Source organism: Ipomoea triloba, chromosome 13, assembly GCF_003576645.1.
Source record: "Ipomoea triloba cultivar NCNSP0323 chromosome 13, ASM357664v1".
NCBI lineage: Eukaryota > Viridiplantae > Streptophyta > Magnoliopsida > Solanales > Convolvulaceae > Ipomoea > Ipomoea triloba.
In genome coordinates this window covers 31096736-31121786 of record NC_044928.1, presented here as the reverse complement: position 1 = coordinate 31121786, position 25051 = coordinate 31096736, and the positions used below count along the sequence as shown (strand labels likewise).

At 32.4% G+C, this 25051-nt stretch overlaps 1 protein-coding gene and 1 long non-coding RNA gene across 4 annotated transcripts; both read left to right on the top strand.

Annotated features, from left to right (window-relative positions):
- Window positions 1–5761: 5761 nt before the first annotated feature.
- On the top strand, window positions 5762–7261 carry LOC116001673. The gene is made up of 4 exons (XM_031241574.1): window positions 5762–5983; window positions 6126–6248; window positions 6353–6554; window positions 6829–7261. The coding sequence occupies exons 1-3, from the start codon at window positions 5825–5827 to the stop codon at window positions 6551–6553; spliced, it is 483 nt and encodes a 160-aa protein (XP_031097434.1). The 5' UTR covers window positions 5762–5824; the 3' UTR covers window position 6554; window positions 6829–7261.
- Window positions 7262–18605: 11344 nt separating this feature from the next.
- On the top strand, window positions 18606–20252 carry LOC116002932. 3 transcript variants are annotated; one of them, XR_004094568.1, is made up of 4 exons: window positions 18610–18887; window positions 19029–19151; window positions 19254–19455; window positions 19740–20252. It is a non-coding gene; the product is annotated as an uncharacterized LOC116002932 (long non-coding RNA). The 3 variants fall into 3 exon arrangements; XR_004094566.1 differs by having other exon boundaries at window positions 18606–18887; window positions 19029–19455; XR_004094567.1 differs by having other exon boundaries at window positions 18607–18887; window positions 19029–19455; window positions 20051–20252.
- The last annotated feature ends 4799 nt before the right edge of the window (window positions 20253–25051 follow it).

Here is a 25051-nt window from a genome sequence, read left to right as displayed (position 1 = left end):
ATTGTAAAGTCCAAACTCACGGGATCTAATAACAATAACAAACTATGTAAACCTAATAATAAAGCGCATTAATTAATTCAGAAATTAGCACAACACAATTGCACGTTTGATTTGAAGTTCCAGAATGTGGTCTCGTAGTCAAATTTAATAATTCGTTAGCGACTATCATACAGTACATAATAGACAATCACCATCGGCTGATGACTTCATCCGTGCCTAAATAAAAATTAGCATTAGTTAATTGCACAATATAAAAGCGTAGACAATTCATATAAAATGTTTTACTTTTGGTGTCGGGATCCGGTTCTACAAAGCGGTGGGCGGCGTTGTCTTGTAGTCCTCCTTGTTTGCTGCTGCAGTTCTTGCTCTTCTTGAACATTTGACTGCGACCATTGAGACTGCATGCTTTCAACGCCGCCTTGCAGGGATGAGGATCCAAACAGGTAGTCGTGGATGGGGTGTTGAAGTGGATTTGAATCGAAGTACGATCTCGGGTCTTGAACATTAAATAGACCCTGACCTACTTGCGATGACGACCCGGGCTGTGTAAGATCATACACCGCACTTAATGGGGTGTAATAATCGTCATGCCCAGATTGGCCATACGCTGCGAATCCATACCTCACAGACTGGTGGGGAGTTGACGAGAACTGGCCAAATCCAGAAGACAGTAGCGGATTGAACGTGGTATTTTCTGGAACATAACCGCTACTGCCTTCGCCCCAATCATGCGTCGCGCTACTATGGCCATGTTCAAATGTGGTGAACCCAGGATCATCGCCATAAGCACGTTGCGGGGCGACCACAATAGCTAATGCATTGTGCTCATCAATGTTGTGACCGTCATCCCCATCATCATCCCCATCATTATCAGCCTCATCCGCTTCGGCTGCTTGTGGTGGCTGTTGTTGAGCCGCGGCTGCCATTTGCTCCTGCAGCGCAATGTTTATTGCGCTTCTACCCCGACCACCCCTTCGTGGACCACCGCGCAAGTGTTCTCTTTGTCGGCGCGCATCCCTGGGTTGAGGGGGTATTGGCTCATCCGGCATGGGAGCATTTTGTAGAACTTCAGGCGCGATGTACATTAAGTGCTCATAGTCGCTGTCCATCAATGCCAGCCGCGAGATATCATTCAACTCCATTAAGGCTGCAACGTGGTCCTCGTCGGGATTGTTGACAGCTGCAGTCCCGCGGATGTTCATCCGTTGAAGAGCATGCATCTACATCAAAGTTGAATAGAGAAACAATTTAAAACATCATCAATCACAAACTAAAACTAATCATCTTGTAATGCAAAATATGAAAGTAAAATACTAACCGCCTGATTTAGTGATGATGCACACTGCACATAACCCACATCGTGCTGATGCATGGGGTTACCGATGACTCTACGACCATGCAAGTAGTACCAAGCGCGGTAGTTGTCAGTGGTCTGTGGGCCAGCAGTCAAATTCATATCCACTAGATGCCACTGACGCTCGTTCCAGCTAGTTACATATTGGTCATGTTTTAAGGCCGAGTCGATGCCTGTTTTCCCACGCTGGTCCATGTCGTGCAATCGTTGCGAGTACAGCACCGGCGGAGGTATATCTTGCAAGGCACGAAACTGCCTGCAAAACCGCTCTGGGTAATGGTGCTCAATGACGTGGTAGAAAATTAGCGGCACACGAGCTGTCCATATACCGGCCCCGGCCTTGCAGTATAACGGGAGGTAGTTCAAAGAGTCATCGTAGGGAGTGAAGACAAACTGCAGAAAAAAAAAAGATTAGGTGTTAAAATATTTTATATAATCGTAAATAACAATTTGGTAGCGTTAAACGAACTTACTCTCCCTTCCGAAGCGCGATCTAGTTGATCGCGGTATGCTCTTACTGTGTGGTTAGGTACTGTGACCCATGAGTGTGGACACACCCACCTACATTATATGGAAATACAATAAAAAAAGCATACACGCCGAAAATAAAATTGTGTAGTCACAGTAAAGATAGTTACCTATATGCAAGAGGCATATCACCCAACTGTGCAGTTGGCAAAACATTACGTGGTCTTACCATGGGCAGCCTCTCCCATGCCCATATCTGCACAAGAAGTAAGCAACCGCCAGCAGTAGCAGTTCCTAATCGCGCGGCTCTACACAATGCCCTGTACAACTATGCCAATACAGCCGAACCCCAGCTGTATTGGCCACAAACATCCAAGTCTCTAAGATAACCTAACAAATACAATTTGTATTTGTTTACGGATGTGTCAGGGAATAAAAGTCCATTCATTAATTGGAAAATTAATCGACGCGTTGCCAACAACACCTGTTCGTCAGTGCTGTGTGCGGTTAGCCGGGGTGCCTCTGGAAATGAGGAACTTTGCATCCGGGTACCTGACCTGAATTCAACCCAAGAGTGAAATCCAAATAACTCGACACATAATTGCGCAATTGTATTGTCAGTACTCGAGTCATTGCCGGTCACTGGAAGGCCGTCGACCTTGAGCCCGAATAACACTTCAATATCTTGAAGTGTTATTCCCACTTCACCGAAGGGCATGTGGAAGGCGTGGACCTCCGGTCTCCAGCGCTCTATAAGGGCAATAATAAGGGCATGGTCTAGTTTAATCCGTGGCATCTGCGATACTCCGTAGAAACCTGCTGTACGAAGATAATCCGCCACTCGTGGATCGCTAATGGCCTCGCAATTAGCGACGGTATCGTAGCGAGCCAGCCTTATGTTACCCTCATAGTGCGGATCCGTCCATATTGCCCTACTACGATGCGAAGGTTGAAATGTCAAGATGCTTGGATCGATTGGTCCTGGGTGCACCTTGTATTCTTCCATGACTGTACTTAATAACAATTAATTAGTATAAATTATAGTCATTCGAATAATTACTAATATGAATTGACATTTTAAAATAATTTTTAATAATAAATTATTAAAATAAAAATATTAAAATGATTTAAAAAATAATAAATGATAGGACATTGGAAAGCAGTGTAGTGATGGAAACAAGGTCAAACTATTCTTGGCATGCATAAATTTGCTTTTTAAAGTTGTACAGCATGCATGCAGTTGCATTTTAAGATTTTATGGGAATTCCTAATCTTCCGGTCGCGCATCTAACTTCTTTTCTTCCAGACATGATTCCAACTGATTTGATATTAATAGAACCTAATCCAGCAGAAAGTAAATAATGCTCAGATGGAATAACGACTATTGCTAGGATAGCTACTTTTTTATTTTATATAATATATTTATAGTCAAGAAATATCCATATTTTGTGAGGTTTTCTTACTTTTTAATCTTAATTATTTTCGGAATCACAAACTATTATATTATTATTACTATTTACTAACCTCATTAGTAAGTGAGGTAACACTATTTTAGAATCTTTTGACACTAAATATCTATAAATTTCAATATTCTTTAGAAAAGAGTTAAAATAATGGACATGGATCATTAATTTATCAATGGTTAATTTGAATAATATTAACGCATGTATGGTAAATGATAGATCTCTAAAAATTTTAACAAATTTATCATTTAGACGTCTTAACTTTAATCAAAATGTTAAATTAAGTGTGCAAAGAGTAGCGTTTGTCTTATGCATTTTTTTAAAAAATTTATTCGTTCACTAAAAGACGACTATTTATATTGTGAATAAAAAAAGGGAAAATGTTATCTTTTTAATATTTATTTTTTTAAATTTCTTGTTAAATATAAAGACAATTTCTACTTACACACTACACGTACACACAATTTTATGGATTGTGAGAGATAATTTAAAAATATTCCACTGAGGCTCAAACTCAGTCCCATCATCCATGTGAGAGTGCTAATCGAGACATCAGATGCCACTTGACCACAAGGTCTTTGGCAAATCTTGAACTTATTTATAAATGATATTAAACATACTAACATAATAATATATAAAAATAAGTTTAAACGAGATCGAGTTTATTTTAAAAGTTCTAAAACAAAATCTATTAAATACAGTCAAAATATAGAAATTTTACAACTTGCAATAGTATAAATAAATAAAATAAAATAAAATAAGTGATGCATGTTTCATAACATGATTTTTTTACGTAAAACTTACAGTATACAAAGTAGAACTAAAAACTTATTGGTGTGATTTTGACAGAGAAGTTAATGCACTTGTATATATTTTCAAGTGGAGGCAGGTAAGAAGTTGGGTTGCATTTAAAGCTCTGACCCTTTGAGACATGCATGGCTGCTTTACTGCATGCTAAGATTCTGTCTCTAGTTCTTTACCAAGACCAAAACAAGCGTGAATGAAAATGATAATAGAGGAGCACAAGTACAGTTATTGATTAACAAGTTGATAATGAAAATGAATAAATAAATAAATACTAGGAGAATCGGACTCCTCTAGTCCATCTTTCTTCATTATTACACAAAAAAAAAAAACTAAAAAAATTAAACGTATAAGAGAAAAATAGTAAAAAAAATAAAATACCTTCCTACTTGTAGTGAATGTTGAAGAACTGGAGACAATAGGGATCAACTTCTTGTACAAGATCAACTCTTGTCTCCCACACGTGCTACGACAAAAAAGAATTTCGGGACCACAGAATTCTTGAAGTTGAAAGATTTGGTTGGACCACACAATTGTTTATTTTGAAAGTTTTGAAATGAAATTTGAAAGTGCTTCTAAGGATGTGAGACTAAGTTTTGAAATGCTAGTAGAAAGTGTTTATGTTGTAGAGTAAGGGGATGTTTATTGGACTGCCGAAGATGGACTAATGTAGGACAAAAAATGTCAATATTTTAATAAAAAAAGGTAAAAGCATCACACATTCACATGCAATCCCTTAATAAAAAATATTAAAAACATCACGCCAATATACATAATAACATCAGCTTTTGCTATTTTGAAAAAGTGGATGACAAGACTTGTCTTGGCTTGTTGATTGGGGTAAGATGGACTAATGTAGTCCATCTTACTTTGATAAAAAAAAAATAGTAATATGTCAGGCATCTCTGCAGTCCAGCCTGGGCGATTGAGAACTGGCCCACTCTCAATTGAGTTTTTTTTTTATCTTTTATGTTTTTGAAAGGTAATGCATGCATAATTCCTCACTGATGTTTGTATATAATTCCTTACGAATTTGTTTACGCATAATTCTTCACTGCTGGTTGTTGATTTTAATTATTTTTTATTAAAAATTATATATAAATTAAAGTCAAGTTTGTAGTCATTACGTATGTTAATTTTAAATATTTTCATGGTTCTCGATTAATAATGTACAAAAAAAAATATGTCCATAATCATATCTATCTAATTAATAATTAAAAACTCAAAGTAAAAAAAAAAAAAAAACAATAAAAAACTACGGATCAAAGAAATCGCGGGAGATTTCTGATACAACCAAAACAATCTTCTTCTGCTAATTAGGTTTGTTTCTCCCTGATCAAAATTCGTCTCTCCTTTTTCACTCACAAATGATAATGAGCTATTGCATTGTTTTTATAAATATACTTCGTAAGAAATATATTTATGCAAGAGGAAAAGATGGACTCGAGGAGTCCATCTTTGCTTAAAGTAACTTTACTCATTTTAGGATCCACCCCCATGCACGGAAAGGTGGGATCCAATGACTAAATCTGCCCCTCTCGGGAAAAGCACCCCGAAATTGGTACCAGGGGTAGAATCAAGAATTGCAAGTACATGGGCTTTTTCCATGACTCCGCCATAAAGTCATACAGATAATATGTATTTTTTTTTGACCTAATTTGCCTACTTAAGGGCTGCCCAAGCAAAATATTTACTCGTATTTTCATCTGCCGCCTCCACCCCTTTAGGTATAGCCATGGCCGATTCCTCTGCGCCCGACTCTTCCCTACCCGATTCCTCAAACTCTTCTCCACCCAACTATTCTCTACCCGATTCCTCTATGAACGACCTCATTGTGAAGCTTGCAGAGGAACGTGCGGCGAGTTTACCTGAGAATATGTGGCTATCATCAAAAGTATGTATCTGTTCTCCGATTGAACTTCGCAATTATGATTCAGTTATTAATAGTTTTTTTATCTTTCAGTTCTCTGTGATTTCATTCTGCTTCTAATTTGCTTCAAATCCGTCCCTCAATAATCACAATTATAATTTTTCAGCCACCCTCGATTTGGAACCTAGGTAAAAAATCGATTGACACCATCAGAACGAAGAAACCTGAAGAGTACAAAATTATTGTTGATATATGTAAATTGGCTCTTAATCATTATCAGGAAAGTCATGTATGTCTATATAATTTTTTGGTTTTTTTGTCAAATTCTTATATTTTTGTTTCCTCCTAACGTCGATTTCATATTTAGTATTACTAATTATTTTATCCTTTTAGACAGACAAATTGTATGAGTTTGATAGTGTGCCTGAGGGTGAGGAGATCCTAACTAGGATGATCGGATTCATGACGTATATCTTTAAGTTTCGAGCTAAAAATATGAAGGTGACGGGTAATCCTCTCGAAGTGTTTCAAGTTACTGCTGATCAGCTCAGAGGAGGAGCTCTTATTATACAGGAATGTACCCTGTTGGAATAGGGTAATTTTGTTTTATCCCAACTTTAATTTTATTGTTATACTGTAATGGTATATGTAATCTTGCGTGCTATCATTATCAGTTTTGTTTTTAAAGTAAACAGTTACTTTAGATTTACTTTGCCTTAATTTTTTACCATTTATGCTATATATATTTATTTATTTATATTTATACAAACGTTGTTCTAACCATTGGGATTTTATTTTTTTGCCTTTTACTATATTATTATATTATATATACATATATTACTGATTTCTGTGTTAATTCCTAATTTCAGGTGGTTTTCCTTGTTGGGTTTTCCTTCTGGACTTTCCTTCTGACTTTTCGGGCGTTTGGAGATGTTTTTCTTTTCAAATAATATGTATTGCACTTATTTCTGTAGTTTGAATGATATAGTTTGGACCTCCTATCCATCATCTATAACTTCTCACAAAGAAGTCTGCTGATTTAGAAGATTCAGAATCTGCAAAGAGATGCCTCATGGACCAGTTTTCTTTTCAAGCAAACTGAAAAAAGTCCAAGTTGGCTATTATTAAACAGGAAAAAATGTAATTGGGTTTTATGGTTTGGGATGGTTTGTTTGGTTTGGTTCTGACAATGCATGCTACTTAAACATGTTCTGTGTCAGGTTTCTTGACTATTATCTCCTCTTCATTGGTGAACCTATTTTATTAAATGCTACTGAACTTATGCTATTGATTTGACTAAAATTATGTATATTTCTACTTTGTGTTCTCCCTGTCTTCAAAACTGTTTGCAGGATGAGGTGTAACACTACACTTAACTATATGAAGGGCAAGCTATGGACCTAATATGTGAAGCTAAACATTCCTGAAGACGTAGGCTATCTTAGTTATTTTATTTTGAAAACTTATGTACCAGGCTACCTTAGTTTTTTTTAAAAAACTATGTAATTTTCTATACTATACAACATCATGTATCCAAATACAAATTGTTACTTTCGACAGACAAAACTATGATATTTAGATAAAACCACCAAATACAACAGAAGAATGAAACAAACACATAATAAGAACCACAAATATATTGATATATATTTTCAGTAAAAGGTTACCACAGTAACATTAACAAATAAAGCTTTTTTTCCACACCAGCATCAATTATAAAGTTTACCAAAAAAAAACCAAAAGAGTATTATGCAATAAACTATTTTTATTGCTACAAGTGAGGCATAAATCAACCATATGCACTGCATCAATTTTAATGTTTAAAAAACAAACCATTATTAGGGTGTGTTTGGAAAGCTGGAAAATGAGTTATTTTTCGGAAAACATTTTCCTTTCCGTGTTTGACTACACAGCAGAAAACTACCTTTGTGTGTTTGGTTCATTTTCCAAAAAATGATCAGGAAAATGAACAGAATTGTATACTTCTAACATTTTAATTGTTATATACCCAAAAAAATATTTTCATTGTTTTGTTTAAATATATAACAACTTTTATTTCAAATTCCATGCAACAAAAAGTAGGTAAAAAAGAAAAAGATAGATTCAACGAGTATCCAAAAAAATGTTTACCGATTACCCTTGTACATCATAGACAATAACACTAACAAAATTCATGGAAAAAAAACGAAATCTCTGTTTATTACTCTAGCATATGAAAAATCATAATACAACACACTATAAAAACAAATGAGGGGACTTGTGTAACCAATCTGAATTACATGAGACTTAACATTGTATAAAAGTGGGGAAAGAAAAGGCTAAGAAGCTAGAGCCCTTCGACCATAATACAACACCATCACGAAACCATTGGTTGATGAACCAATTGCAACTGGTACCCTTTATGAGGAGGTCATTTGAAGCCAAGAATCGACCAAGTTATTCAGCTGCGATGAACCAATTGCAACTGGTACCCTTTATGAGGAGGTCATTTGAAGCCAAGAATCGACCAAGTTATTCAGCTGCAATGTAGGTACTAGCGGCTGCCCTATACATCTGATTTGAACCTGTACAACAATCAAATAAACACTCAGTGAAGCATAGAACTTAAAAGCATAGAACTTAAAAACAGTACTCCTGTATTTTTACTCCTTGTACTTGTTTTTTATTATTATTATGGCATGTATTTCAGCAGCAAAACACATGGCCCATATGTTCTTTGCTCCACATTTATATCTTTGATAATATGTTTTTTTCATCTTCTATCTTTGCTCCAGTATCATCTTCTCTGTATTGTAGTATCTCTATTTCAGAGTGAGTATCATCTTCTCTGTATTGTAGTATCTCTATTTCAGAGTGTGCAATCTAGTCTCTGTATTGTAGTATCTCTATTTCAGAGTGTGCAATCTAGAAGATGTTGCACCAGCTGTGGTTTCCTTCCTAGATGCATTATGAAGACAAGTACTGAAGTTCTGTTGTCATCTAAATATCTAGACATTCCTCCATTAACCATGAAATATCATTCCATACTCTTACTGACTTAAAACTTGAACCACTAGAATCAAGCCCCAAATGTACTCTCTGCCTTAAAGTAATCCAATAATTAGTTTAAGCAGCACTTCACAAAAGGATATGGTAGGCATAATCACTTTGAAGGGCTAAGCTAGCTTTTTTCTTCTTTAATTACCTAAAAAATAAAAAATGAAAATGCAAACATCCAGTCATCAATTCAATGCCTTAACTGAGTATGTCTTCCCTCAGGATTTAGATAAATCAGAGTGCAATCTATGAGAACCAAGGAATACTAATTTTTTCCTAATTCTCATCATCAGACAACAAATATGTGAAATCTAACTCAGATGAGGGAATACAGGTTTCTTGAACAATTCAAACTTCAAGAATAATATTATTCAAAAAAGGAATTGTAAAGCCAGTACTCCAAAACAAACAAGTAATCCAGATCAAACTGGTTTCCGGTCGGAAACCAGACTTGGAAAACCAGATTCTGGTTTCCCAAGTCGGAAACCAGTACGTTTCCGGCTGTGGGTTTTCGTACTCACAGCCGAAAACCATTTCCGGTGGCCGAGATCTGTTAGATCCGCCACCGGAGTAAAAAAAAAATCAAAATCAAAAACAAAAAAGAGGAAATATACCTTGGTGAGTTGGTGGTGGTGGATGGTGACGAAAAGGAAGAGAAGATGGAGAAGAAGATGCTCGTGTGTTGCAAGTAGAAGTTGCTCTGGTGTTGGTGAAAGGCGAAGAAATGTAACGAAGGCGATGAAGAAGAGGCGGAAAATGACTTCCAAACAAAAGGGAATTCGTTTTCCGTAAAAATCCATCTATTTTCCTTTGACTAAGCTTTATTTTCTTTTGACTTTAGTAATTTCCATCTAACCAATCACTACAAACCCGGGAAATGATTTCTGGAAATCATTTTTCGGGTTTCCAAACACACTCTTAAAGGAAAATTGAATACCTACAACTGAGTATTAAGCAATAAACTATTTTTATTGCTAAAACTGAGCCATAAATCAACCATATACACTGCATCAATTTTTAAGTTTAAAACAACCCCTTATTAAAGGAAAGTTGAATACCTACAACAATTATTATGCAATAAACTCATTTTATTGCTAAAACTGAGGCATAAATCAACCATATACATTGCATGAATTTTAAAGTTAAAAAAAAACCATTATTAGAGAAAAATTAACAACCTACAACAGAGTATTATGCAATAAACTATTGTAATTGTTAAAACTGAGCCATAAAAAAGTCAAACTAAAATTGGATTATAACAAGTCAGAAACTCAACATATGGTTGACCATATATGCTAATTTTTTAAAAACATATGCCAAAAATGCGTATGCAACTATTGAAACTACAACTCCAACATACTAACATTAACAATTCATATTTAAATTTCACACTATTTAAACTGTTATATAATGGTAAAAAAAAAACAAAAAAGAAAAAGCAATTTGAAGGGAAAAATGAATAACTACAACTTTCTGTTATGCAATATACTATTGAATTCATTCTCTTTACTGAATTGAGAAGCCATAGTTACATAGAGGTTACACATTACAATTTTTTGTACAACAACTATTATAATTGTAAACAGGTTCCTAAACTAACTATCATTTACCAACATAGAAAGCCTAACTAATCTTGGATGTTGTTGCAATACACTGTACAAAATACAAATCACAAATCACAATTTAAAGTTCATCATTTGCCAAAGCCTACCAGCAAATGTCTGACATACGGATGATACATCTCCAAATCTATCACTGTAAAAAAATTAAATTACTCTAACAGGTTACTCATTTACATGGAAAAAAGGATACCATCATCCTTTTTTCAAAATAGTTATAGGGTACTCAAAATTTAAAATATACCAATCACAATGAAATTAACATAGGCCACATGGTTATCCTTTAATCATTTGCACAGATTTTCACATAATAGAAAAGAAAATGATGCAAATCCATGTAAAACTACTATAAACTGTAAAAAAAAATAGTAGGGAACAAGTTTATTACATAACATCATAAGTAGTTGCAATTGTTCATTTCAATGAAAAACTGAATAGTCTTGGTAATAATTACACTCATGCTTATATTAGCCCAATCATTAATGCTGCTGTAATATAAACAACCAGATTTTAACTCATTTCATTTCTGACTACACTACAGTCACAAAATATACTTATGTGTGCTCAAAAACTAAGCTATGAAGAAAATTCTGGGTTCTACAATTATAGGTAGGAAGAGGAAACAAATAAGCGACAACAAAGGTAAACAAACAACATTCACAAATTTCTGCCTATGAATTGTAGCTTACCGTTTTTTTGCCATAAGGTATCTCCTCAACGATTCATCTATGCTAGAACTGTCTTTTCAATACTGTCTACATATCTATATATCGACTTTTTCCTCCTGAATTTTAAAAAATAAAAAATTAGTAAAACCGTATTTATGTTTAGCGAAAACATTTACTAATAACAAATACATTAACTAATTTCGAAATCTTCAATTTGAAACGCAATGAACCGATAAGAAATAGTTCCGTACATGTGCCTCAAGAACCTTTCACTCTAGGTTTAAGGTGCAAAAAATGAGATCGACGAAATCGTAGGACCGTAGTCGAAATTGAAGGTCGAAAACTTCCACAACTTTAACTAATCTATGAATGGATTATGAAGTAGTAGAAGTAAATCGAGTTGACAAAGTCTGTGGATTTAGAGGAATAACTAGGATTGAAGGGATTCTCTAGGACAGATTGAGCGGTAGTTGTCGCTGAATGTTACCAGCGTAGAAGAAAAGCCAATTTAGGTGGAGAAGAGGCTGAGATTTCTTTTATATGGCCAAAGATGGGTCGGGTCATGGGCTGCTGAATGTATGTAATCTTGGGCCTACATTTGTGCACTATATTATTTTTTATGTGGGCCTGAATTTAGTTATAGGTATATGATGAATACAAATTATATCTTTTATATTTGTTTTTTTTGTTTTTTTGTTGTTGTTCTATCATACACTTGCTTTTAATCTGAATATAAATTCCTAATTACAAATTTGTTGTGTTCCATATTATGTTAACATATATCATATAAATGATAGTTTATATTTATTACGTATACCTTTATTTTTATAAAAATGTTATTATTTTATTTTTGTTCTTTTTTTTAAAAAAAAGAATATTGTGCATTTTTTTTTAAATAAAGAATATTGTTTTATATTCATGTTTTTCGTTAATTGCAGAAAATGATGAAAATACCCCCTTATCAAATCTTTGCAATCATATCTCACCAGTTGGTAATAATGCTATCCTGAGAAACAACAGTGGAGTCGATAATTATTCTACAAATAATACACCAATTAGTGCACTTACTGAAGGTAAATATAACTATCAAACTGTATTACCACATATTTTCAAATTTATAATATACAAATTCGTTATAGTAACATCTCATTGATAATTACTATCCATTTAGTTGTTAAAATTAATGTTTTGTTTATTAGACTAATTTTGGTTTTTTTTTACCATTGTAATTACAACTAAAAATGCCGTTTACAAACAAGTCTTCAATAATGTGTAATACAATTGAAATTGTAATTGTTTTTCATTCATTATTTATATACGAGTATTATACTCTTTTTTTAAAACTACTTTTAATCTTTAGCATATATTAAATGTCCGTGCACCGCACGGGTGCAACTACTAGTTGCTATTATATCAACTGATAGTTGTATGATCAAACCAGATATTGTCCCATATGGCCATATGGGACGTCATGAGATCGAGTTTTAGTGGGGCGATATTTACTATTTGTGCTTCAACAGGTTGAGAAAGTATAGATGAACAGAAATAGAGTCAATTGTATTAAAAAAAAAAAAGAAAGATATTGTCCCGTGCGATGCACGGTCTAAACTTATATAATAATTAAATACTCCGTATAAAGGTGTTATAACATTTATAATAAACTTGTGAATGATAGAGGCACTACTAGTGTAGGGGTGTTAGCGAACAGAGTTTTCGACAAACTACTCGTGTTAGTGTTCGGTAAGCGTTCGTTTATTAAGGTAAACGAACATTAACAAATAAAATTTAGAGCTCGGTTATTAAACGAACAAAGTCTAAACAGTGGTAAGCTCGTTTGTTAAGAGATCGTGAATAAGCTCGTTTGTATTCGTTTAGTAATGTTCTGTATAGCTTGTTTATGTTCGTTTAATAATGTTTGCAAACAAGTTCATTAAGTGTTCGTTTAATAATGTTCGCTAACATGTTCACAAACATATATAGTTGTGTTGTTTGTTTGGTTATTGTTCGTGGACGTAGATTATGTCTTGTTCATCACGAACGAATTGTGTTCATGAACATATGCATGTGTTTTGTAATTAAGTGTTCATGAACCACTTCAAGAACGTACACGAACATGTTCGTGAACGTGTTTGCTAACATTAACAAAGGTTCGTGAACGTTATCAAACACTAACGAACGGTTAACAAACGAACATGAACCGGATTTTCAAAACCTTAACAAACGAACACGAACACGAATACTCTAAAATCCTTAACAAACGAACACGAACAACATCTGTTCGCTTATGTTCGGTTCATTAACAGCTCTATACTGATGTATTATTTCCTGTTAATTAAGCTAGATTTTGTCCTGACTGGGACTTTCCCTTTCCTTCGTTTCAAAAAATAGAAAAAAGAAAAAGAATGATTATAATAATATAATATAGTTTAAGAAAATATGTGTAATTAGTAACAAAACTTAATGTTTAATTCTATGTTATTATTGAAAATATAAATTATGTAAACTAAATTAGTAGTAGAAGTACAAAATATTTCAAGTTCACCACAAATTAAGATTTTTAGCATGTCTGGATTACTCACTCTTGATGTAACCACATGGCCACATATAATTGACCATGAACAAGAATTGATTTCTATAATAGCAAGACAACATTCGATAGTGTTTGATATTGACTTTTGTTGATGGTCATTGCATAGGAAAGCATTAATAGAAATTGTCTTCTGTTAAACTTGAACGACAGTCTTTCGTTTGATGGGGCGATAGTCATTCTAGCTATTAGTACATTGGTGTCAGCATTTTTCATTGTCAATATGTGTACTTCTATAACATGGTCAGCTAATTTCGATCGTTACAACCAACTGATGAGTACCATTGCAAATACCAAGAGTATGGTCAATAGTAGCTATGAACAGATACTACATTGTAACAGAGTCAGTAGTACTAAAAAAGAATCAATAAAAAAAGTAACATTTAACTTGATATAGTTAAATAAAATATCTTAATCACATTGCAGAATAAAATTTAGTGCACCAAATATTAATTCACATTAATAACAATTCAATATTGATATTAATATTTATTAATAAGACCATTAAAATTTATTTTGTGATATTAATATTGAGTTAATTCCATTTTTGGTCCTAGATTTATAGGTGACATTCCACTTTTAGTCCTCTTTTATCAAAACATCCACATTTGGTCCTAGTATTATTGTGGCATGACCATTTTTGGTCCTCCGTCAACAAAATTGTTGAAATGACATTAAATACATTGGCATTTCGGTCTTCAATTACAAATTTTTTTCAAAAAACTAAACATAAAAATATAGCGGGGTCAACTTACTTTGTATAAAAATGAGTTAATTCCAGCAATGGTTCTCCGACTATGTTGATTTTCCAAAATTAGTCCCCGACTTTTAATTTGGACAATTTAGGTCCCTTGACTTTCAAATTCTTTATTTCCAATGTTGGTCCTTTCGTCAAATTTTGGTTAAGTAGAGGTCAAATGAATGGGTAAAATTGTCCATTCACCTGTATAGTGTATTATTACTCGTATTTCTCCTGTCCTAAATGCTATATATATATAAATATAATTTCAAATAAATGTATACTTTCAAATATTAGAATTGTTTATAATTTCATCATTAATTTTATATAATAAAAAATTTATCCATGCATCTATATATATATATATATATATATATATATATATATATATATATATATAATAGAAGTGATTGTCAAAAATTTTCTGCCCAAACTGAAGGGCATTTTAGTAATATCAAATATTTGCACAAAAATATTATTTAAAATTAATATTTAAAAACTTTAAGTAATTAATTATACTTCCCTTTTAAAAAGATCTAACAAATTATAATTACCACATTTTACACCAATACAATAGAAACAAATGATAATTGATTATACTTTCCTTTGAAACTTTAAATAATTAATTATACTTTCCTTTTAAAGAAGCTAAGAAATTATAATTACCACATTTTACACCAATACAATAGAAACAAATTATAATTGATTATACTTTCCTTTTGAAAAATTATTTGTAATTAATTTGTATTGAAACATAAATACACTCGAATCACAACAACTTCTACACAAATTGAGTGCATTTCGTGTTGCCGTGTTGGTTAGAAAATATCATCGGCAATCCTAGAGTTTTTTTTTAATATTACCAACCGACGGACCGTGTTGTGTTGAAGTTGTTTGCCCATACTACTCCCATGTTGTGTTACATTATAATTATAATTATTATAAAAATAAATTTAAAGACCAATGTTTAACTTAATTACCATAATAATCATTAAACAATTATTATTAGTCAATTACACTAATATATGTGAAATTATACTTTTATACCTTAAGTATATTCATTTTCACCATATCGCATTTAGTTTTTTCTTCCTCCATATTTGAATGAATTAATTGTAATTATTATAAAAAATTTTAAAACCCATGTTTAATTAATTTTTTTAAAGTTTAAATTATTTAAAATTTTCAAAAGGAAAGTGTAATTAATTTTTTAAACAAAGTTTTTAAAAATTTTTCAATCAATTAGTAATACCATTTTCCAATTTGCCTAATTTCCATTTCCCTTTTCATTAGGATTTTTTATATTTCAATTAATTAGTAATATCATTTTTTCTTTTACATTTTATCTTTACTATTGTTTGGCCAGGAATTTTAAAAATGATGATTTTATTTTTATTAATGGTAGTATATATATATATATAGAATTATAGATAAGTATTCAAATTATTATTATTGATGTAAATAATAATTAATAAATTATTTTTTCTTATACAATTACGCAGAATTTTCAATGAATTTTCTTATTTATTACGCATAACTTGTTTCCATTATTCTCACAATTATAATAGTTTTATTATTCTCAGAATTCGGTAAATAAAGTTTTGTTACCAATTAAACTTTATTATTTTTTACCAATTAATTAATAATATTAGTTTGTGCAGGAAAGTTGAAGGAGAGAATTTTACTTTTATTAATAGTATTGATACGTGAATGTAGAAATAATATTACCAATTAATAGATATTAGTTAATTTTCATTTTACATTTTCTTACCAAATAAGTTTTATTAATTATTTGACTAATAAAATATTTAATTAATTGACTACAAAAGTTTAGGCGGGAAAATGAAAATAGAAGGATTTTACTTTTATATATAGTATATAAGTATAGATATAGGTTGCAGACAAGCGAGTCATATAATATTTAATTAATTCTGTTATACTTTTGCACTAATCTTTTAATCGAATAAATGTATACTTTCAAATATTAAAATTTTTTATAATTTAATGGGAAAATTGTAATTTTTGCCCCTCCATAATATGCCAATTATCAATGTCACCCCTGAATTATTAGTGGTGTAAATGTTGCCCCTCAATTTTTAAAAACGGTACATATATTGCCCCTCCCGTAACGAAGGAGGGGCAATATTTACACCACGGGAGAGGCAATACTATATCATTTTCAAAAGTAGGTCATACTTCCAGATCACTATATCTACAATTACTTCACTATTATTCCATATCACTAAATTTATAAATACTTCACTATTTTATTTTATTTACGTCATTGTAATACTTTTTCACGTTTAAAAAATTGCCACACTTCCACATCACACTAAAACAAACAATTATCCAAAATAAAAGATTTGAATATATGTATACCTTGTGTGGATCCATAATCCACCTAATAAGCGTTGTATTCATTCTCCTTCGCAAATTATGACGTGGACCTAGGTGGAGCTGGGTCCAATATGACGTCGTTTTACTATATTTTTTTTTAAGGAAAAAAAATTACTAAACATATAGGCCTGAGTATGATAACATCCTGTTTGCGGTCTCAATCTGGTGGATCTGAAAATGGAGGAACGATCTGATTTTCAACAATTCCAGTCAACCACTCAATTCCAAGATTGCGTGGATCAGAAAACAAGTAGCAGAGATCTCTTCTGCATTTACGAATACTGCGTTGCAGCCACATACCATCCATTCGTATAAATGGGAGAAACTATGTTGGGCTAAGCCGGAGGAGGGATTTAAGGTGAATTTCGACGGTGCAGTTGAACTGAGCTCGGGTAGAGCAAGTGGCGGTGGAGTCATAAGGGATTCCCTAGGGCGGTGGATAGGAGGTTTTTCATACAACATTGGAATTTGTCCACCTCTACAAGCGGAGGCGTGGGCACTACTCAAAAGCATCCAGATAGCAGCGCATAAGGGCCTTAAAAAAGTTACGTTTGAAGGGGACTCCGAAACATTAGTCGAGATCATAAATCATGGAGCACCCTCTGACCACATAGTCAGCAATGTCATCAGTGCATATAGAAGAGAACTAAGGCAGATTGAGGATTGGAAAATCAATGTTATTCCTTGAGAAATCAACGCCCCAGCAGACTTCATGGCGAGATTCGCAAAGGCTTACCCGAAGGGCCTTTACATTCTCTGGAATCCTCCTGATGATATCCTTAGCTTATTAGAGTCTGATCAAGCAGGTTTTCCCCATTGGAAACTTGTTTTCAATTCGTACTGATTAGTTTGTATAACTATTTGGGTGTTCCCCCTCCAATACAAATAAAAAATATAGCCCTGAAATGTGTGAATGTGGAGGTTTCAAATTGTGAATATGGAGTATAAAATTTGTGAATGTAGAGTTATGAATGTGTGAATCTGTAGTAGAATTAACAGAGTTCTAGCTGCCCTGAAATGTGTGAATGTGGAAGTTTCAAATTGTGAATGTGGAGTATAGAATTTGTAAACGTAGAGTTATAATTGTATGAATCTGTAGTAGAGTTAACAAAGTTCTAGCAATTTGTAACCCAATGTGGAGTTCCCAAGTTGTGAATATGGAGTATAGGACTTGTGAATATAGAGTTTTGAATGTGTGAATGCATAACAATGGTATATTACTAAACATATAGCCCTGTAATGTGTGATTGTGGAGTTTTCAAATTGTGAATGTGGAGTATAGGTTTGTGAATGTAGAGTTTGTGTTCTGTTACGATGAGGAGCTGCCGTTAATTTTAATTTTAATTTTTTTAAAAAATAAAATAAAATTGTGAAACGACGTCGTATTAGACCCAGCAGGTCCACCTCGCAAGGTGGACTTGGGTCCACGGCATAACTACTGATTCTCCTTATAACCAAGAATTGCACCAGTTCCTCTTGAGTCTTGACACTGGTGGTTGGAGGAAGACAATTCCAACTCATAGGTCAAGAGTTCGAAATTGGTACCAGGGGTAGAATCAAGAAATGCAAGTACAATGGGCTTATGTCCCCATGACTCCGCCATAAAGTCATACAGATAATATGTATTTTTTTTTTGACCTAATTTGCCTACTTAAGGGCTGCCCAAGCAAAATATTTACTCCTATTTTCATCTGCCATGGCCGATTCCTCTGCACCCGACTCTTCTCCACCCAACTCTTCTCTACCCGATTCCTCTACGCCCGACTCTTTTCCACCCAACTCTTCTCTATCCGATTTCTCTATGGACGACATCATCATATTGAAGCTTGCAGAGGATCATGCGGCGAGTTTACCTGCGGATAGGTGGCTATCGGAACCAAAAGTATGTATCTGTTCTCCGATTGAACTTTGCAATTATGATTCAGTTATTAATAGTTTTTTTTTATCTTTCAGTTTTCTGTGATTTCATTCTGCTCCTAATTTGCTTCAAATCCGTCCCATAATAGCAATTATAATTTTTCAGCCACCCTCGATTTGGAACCTATGTAAAAAATCGATTGAACACATCAGAACGAACGAACCTGAGGAGTACAAACTTATTGTTGATATATGTAAATTGGCTCTTAATCATTATCAGGAAAGTCATGTATGTCTATATAATTTTTTATTTTTTATTTTCAAATTCTTATATTTTTGTTTCCTCTCCTGACGTCAATTTCATATTTAGTATTACTAATTATCCTTTTAGCCAGACAAATCGTATGAGTTTGACAGCGTGCCTGAGGGTGAGGAGGTGCTTGTTTGAATGATTGGATTCATGAAGTATACCTTTAAGTTTCGAGCTACAAATATGAAGGTGACGGGTAATCCTCTCCAAGTGTTTCAAGTTACTGCTGATCAGCTCAGAGGAGGAGCTCTTATTATACATGAATGTACCCTGCTGGAATAGGGTAATTTTGTTTTATCTCAACTTTAATTTGATTGTTATACTGTAATGGTATATGTAATCTCGCGTGCTATCATTATCAGTTTTGTTTTTAAAGTAAACAGTTACTTTAGATTTACCCTGCTTTAATTTTTTATCATTTATGCTATATATATATATATATATTTATTTATTTATTTATTTATATTTATACAAACAACGTAACCATTGGACTTTTCGTGTCGTTTGGAGATGTTTTTCTTTTCAAATAATATGTTCAAATAATATGTATTGCACTTCATTCTGTAGTTTGAATGATGTAGTTTGGACCTCCTATCTGATTCAGAAGATTCAGAATCTGCAAAGAGATGCCTCATGGACCAGTTTTCTTCATCAAGCAAACTGAAAAAGTCCAAGTTCTAAGTTGGCTATTATAAACAGGAAAAAATGTAATTGGGTTTTATGGTTTGGGGTGGTTTGTTTGGTTTGGTTCGGTTCTGACAATGCTACTTAAACATGTTCTGTATCAGATTTCTTGACTATTATCTCCTTTGAACTTATGCTATTGATTTGACTAAAATTATGTATATTTCTACTTTGTGTTCTCCAACTGTTTGCAGGATGAGGTGTAACACTACACTTAACTATATGGAGGGCAAGCTATGGACCTAATATGTGAAGCTAAACATTCCTGAAGAAGTAGGCTATCTTAGTTATTTTATTTTGAAAACTTATGTACCAAGCTACCTTAGTTTTTTTTTAAAAAACTTATGTAATTTTCTATACTATACAACATCATGTATCCAAATACAAATTGTTAATTTTGACAGACAAAACTATGATATTTAGATAAAACCACCAAATACAACAGAAGAATGAAACAAACACATAATAAGAACCACAAATATATTGATATATATTTTCAGTAAAAGGTTACCACAGTAACATTAACAAATAAAGCTTTTTTTCCACACCAGCATCAATTATAAAGTTTACCAAAAAAAAAACCAAAAGAGTATTATGCAATAAACTATTTTTATTGCTACAAGTGAGGCATAAATCAACCATATGCACTGCATCAATTTTAATGTTTAAAAAACAAACCATTATTAGGGTGTGTTTGGAAAGCTGGAAAATGAGTTATTTTTCGGAAAACATTTTCCTTTCCGTGTTTGACTACACAGCTGAAAACTACCTTTGTGTGTTTGGTTCATTTTCCAAAAAATGATCAGGAAAATGAACAGAATTGTATACTTCTAACATTTTAATTGTTATATACCCAAAAAAATATTTTCATTGTTTTGTTTAAATATATAACAACTTTTATTTCAAATTCCATGCAACAAAAAGTAGGTAAAAAAGAAAAAGATAGATTCAACGAGTATCCAAAAAAATGTTTACCGATTACCCTTGTTCATGGNTTTCATTCTGCTCCTAATTTGCTTCAAATCCGTCCCATAATAGCAATTATAATTTTTCAGCCACCCTCGATTTGGAACCTATGTAAAAAATCGATTGAACACATCAGAACGAACGAACCTGAGGAGTACAAACTTATTGTTGATATATGTAAATTGGCTCTTAATCATTATCAGGAAAGTCATGTATGTCTATATAATTTTTTATTTTTTATTTTCAAATTCTTATATTTTTGTTTCCTCTCCTGACGTCAATTTCATATTTAGTATTACTAATTATCCTTTTAGCCAGACAAATCGTATGAGTTTGACAGCGTGCCTGAGGGTGAGGAGGTGCTTGTTTGAATGATTGGATTCATGAAGTATACCTTTAAGTTTCGAGCTACAAATATGAAGGTGACGGGTAATCCTCTCCAAGTGTTTCAAGTTACTGCTGATCAGCTCAGAGGAGGAGCTCTTATTATACATGAATGTACCCTGCTGGAATAGGGTAATTTTGTTTTATCTCAACTTTAATTTGATTGTTATACTGTAATGGTATATGTAATCTCGCGTGCTATCATTATCAGTTTTGTTTTTAAAGTAAACAGTTACTTTAGATTTACCCTGCTTTAATTTTTTATCATTTATGCTATATATATATATATATATTTATTTATTTATTTATTTATATTTATACAAACAACGTAACCATTGGACTTTTCGTGTCGTTTGGAGATGTTTTTCTTTTCAAATAATATGTTCAAATAATATGTATTGCACTTCATTCTGTAGTTTGAATGATGTAGTTTGGACCTCCTATCTGATTCAGAAGATTCAGAATCTGCAAAGAGATGCCTCATGGACCAGTTTTCTTCATCAAGCAAACTGAAAAAGTCCAAGTTCTAAGTTGGCTATTATAAACAGGAAAAAATGTAATTGGGTTTTATGGTTTGGGGTGGTTTGTTTGGTTTGGTTCGGTTCTGACAATGCTACTTAAACATGTTCTGTATCAGATTTCTTGACTATTATCTCCTTTGAACTTATGCTATTGATTTGACTAAAATTATGTATATTTCTACTTTGTGTTCTCCAACTGTTTGCAGGATGAGGTGTAACACTACACTTAACTATATGGAGGGCAAGCTATGGACCTAATATGTGAAGCTAAACATTCCTGAAGAAGTAGGCTATCTTAGTTATTTTATTTTGAAAACTTATGTACCAAGCTACCTTAGTTTTTTTTTAAAAAACTTATGTAATTTTCTATACTATACAACATCATGTATCCAAATACAAATTGTTAATTTTGACAGACAAAACTATGATATTTAGATAAAACCACCAAATACAACAGAAGAATGAAACAAACACATAATAAGAACCACAAATATATTGATATATATTTTCAGTAAAAGGTTACCACAGTAACATTAACAAATAAAGCTTTTTTTCCACACCAGCATCAATTATAAAGTTTACCAAAAAAAAAACCAAAAGAGTATTATGCAATAAACTATTTTTATTGCTACAAGTGAGGCATAAATCAACCATATGCACTGCATCAATTTTAATGTTTAAAAAACAAACCATTATTAGGGTGTGTTTGGAAAGCTGGAAAATGAGTTATTTTTCGGAAAACATTTTCCTTTCCGTGTTTGACTACACAGCTGAAAACTACCTTTGTGTGTTTGGTTCATTTTCCAAAAAATGATCAGGAAAATGAACAGAATTGTATACTTCTAACATTTTAATTGTTATATACCCAAAAAAATATTTTCATTGTTTTGTTTAAATATATAACAACTTTTATTTCAAATTCCATGCAACAAAAAGTAGGTAAAAAAGAAAAAGATAGATTCAACGAGTATCCAAAAAAATGTTTACCGATTACCCTTGTTCATGGAAAAAAAAAAAACGAAATCTCTATTCACTACTCTAGCATATGAAAAATCATAATACAACACACTATAAAAACAAATGAGGGGACTTCCGTAACCAATCTGAATTACATGAGACTTAACATTGTATAAAAGTGGGGAAAGAAAAGGCTAAGAAGCTAGAGCCCTTCGACCATAATACAACACCATCACGAAACCATTGGTTGATGAACCAATTGCAACTGGTACCCTTTATGAGGAGGTCATTTGAAGCCAAGAATCGACCAAGTTATTCAGCTGCAATGTAGGTACTAGCGGCTGCCCTATTATTATAGGTAAGAAGAGGAAGCAAATAAGCGACAACAAAGGTAAACAAACAACATTCACAAATTTCTGCCTATGAAATTGTAGCTTACCTTTTTTTGCCATAAGGTATCTCCTCAACGATTCATCTATGCTAGAACTGTCTCTTCAATACTGTCTACATATCTATATATCGACTTTTTCCTCCTGAATTTTAAAAAATAAAAAATTAGTAAAACCGTATTTATGTTTAGCGAAAACATTTACTAATAACAAATACATTAACTAATTTCGAAATCTAATAACAAATACATTAACTAATTTCGAAATCTTCAATTTGAAACGTAATGAACCGATAAGAAATAGTTCCGTACATGTGCCTCAAGAACCTTTCACTGGTTTACGGTGCAAAAAATGAGATCGGCGAAATCGTAGGACCGTAGTCGAAATTGAAGGTCGAAAACTTCCACAACTTTAACTAATCTATGAATGGATTATGAAGTAGTAGAAGCAAATTGAGTTGACAAAGACTGTGGATTTTGCGGAATAACTACATATTTGAAAACAGAGGGTAGGATTGAAGGGATTCTCTAGGACAGATCGAGCGGTAGTTGTTGCTGAATGTTACCAGCGTAGAAGAAAAGCCAATTTAGGTGGAGAAGAGGCTGAGATTTCTTTTATATGGCCAAAGATGGGTCGGGTCATGGGCTGCTGAATGTATGTAATCTTGGGCCTACATTTGTGCACTATATTATTTTTTATGTGGGCCTGAATTTAGTTATAGGTATATGATGAATACAAATTATATCTTTTATATTTGTTTTTTTTTTTTTTTTGTTGTTGTTATATCATACACTTTTAATCTGAATATAAATTCCTAATTACAAATTTGTTGTGTTCCATATTATGTTAACATATATCATATAAATGATAGTTTATATTTATTACGTATACCTTTATTTTTATAAAAATGTTATTATTTTATTTTTGTTCTTTTTTTAAAAAAAAGAATATTGTGCATTTTTTTAAATAAAGAATATTGTTTTATATTCATGTTTTTCGTTAATTGCAGAAAATGATGAAAATACCCCCTTATCAAATCTTTGCAATCATATCTCACCAGTTGGTAATAATGCTATCCTGAGAAACAACAGTGGAGTCGGTAATTATTCTACAAATAATACATCAATTAGTGCACTTACTGAAGGTAAATATAACTATCAAACTGTATTACCACATATTTTCAAATTTATAATATACAAATTCGTTATAGTAACATCTCATTAATAATTACTATCCATTTAGTTGTTAAAATTAATATTTTGTTTATTAGACTAATTTTGTTTTTTTTTTTACCATTGTAATTACAACTAAAAATGTCGTTTACAAACAAGTCTTCAATAATGTGTAATACAATTGAAATTGTAATTGTTTTTCATTCATTATTTATATACTATTATACTCTTTTTTTAAAACTACTTTTAATCTTTAGCATATATTAAATGTCCGTGCATCGCACGGGTGCAACTACTAGTTGCTATTATATCAATTGATAGTTGACTGATTTTCAAAAAAAACTAGTAGTTGACTTGCGATGCACGGAATCTACACTTACCTCATGTTCAATGCATTTCCGACTCAATACAAATTAAAATTTTGAGACCTTTGTGATTGCTAACTCTAGAAAGCGTTTGCAATAGTAAACCGACATGAAAAAATGTTTGTACTTAACTTTTATTAATGGTGTCAAGTTTTGAAGTTTCACCTTATCCAAATTTATAAATGCACAACATTGTGAATCTATTTTATGTGACTATTTGTTTAGTATGGATAAATTATTTCTCATGTCCATCTTTTAAAATCTTAAACCTCAACATATATCTTATATTCTTATATATATATATAAGACATGTATTTATTTGCCTTCTACACTTTCCAAAGAGAAAAATTAATTGCTCTTTTCATCTAGGTAACATAAAAATTAAACTTGTCAATAAAACTCATTGCTTTTTTTGTTATGTCTTTACCTGTTAACTTTCTC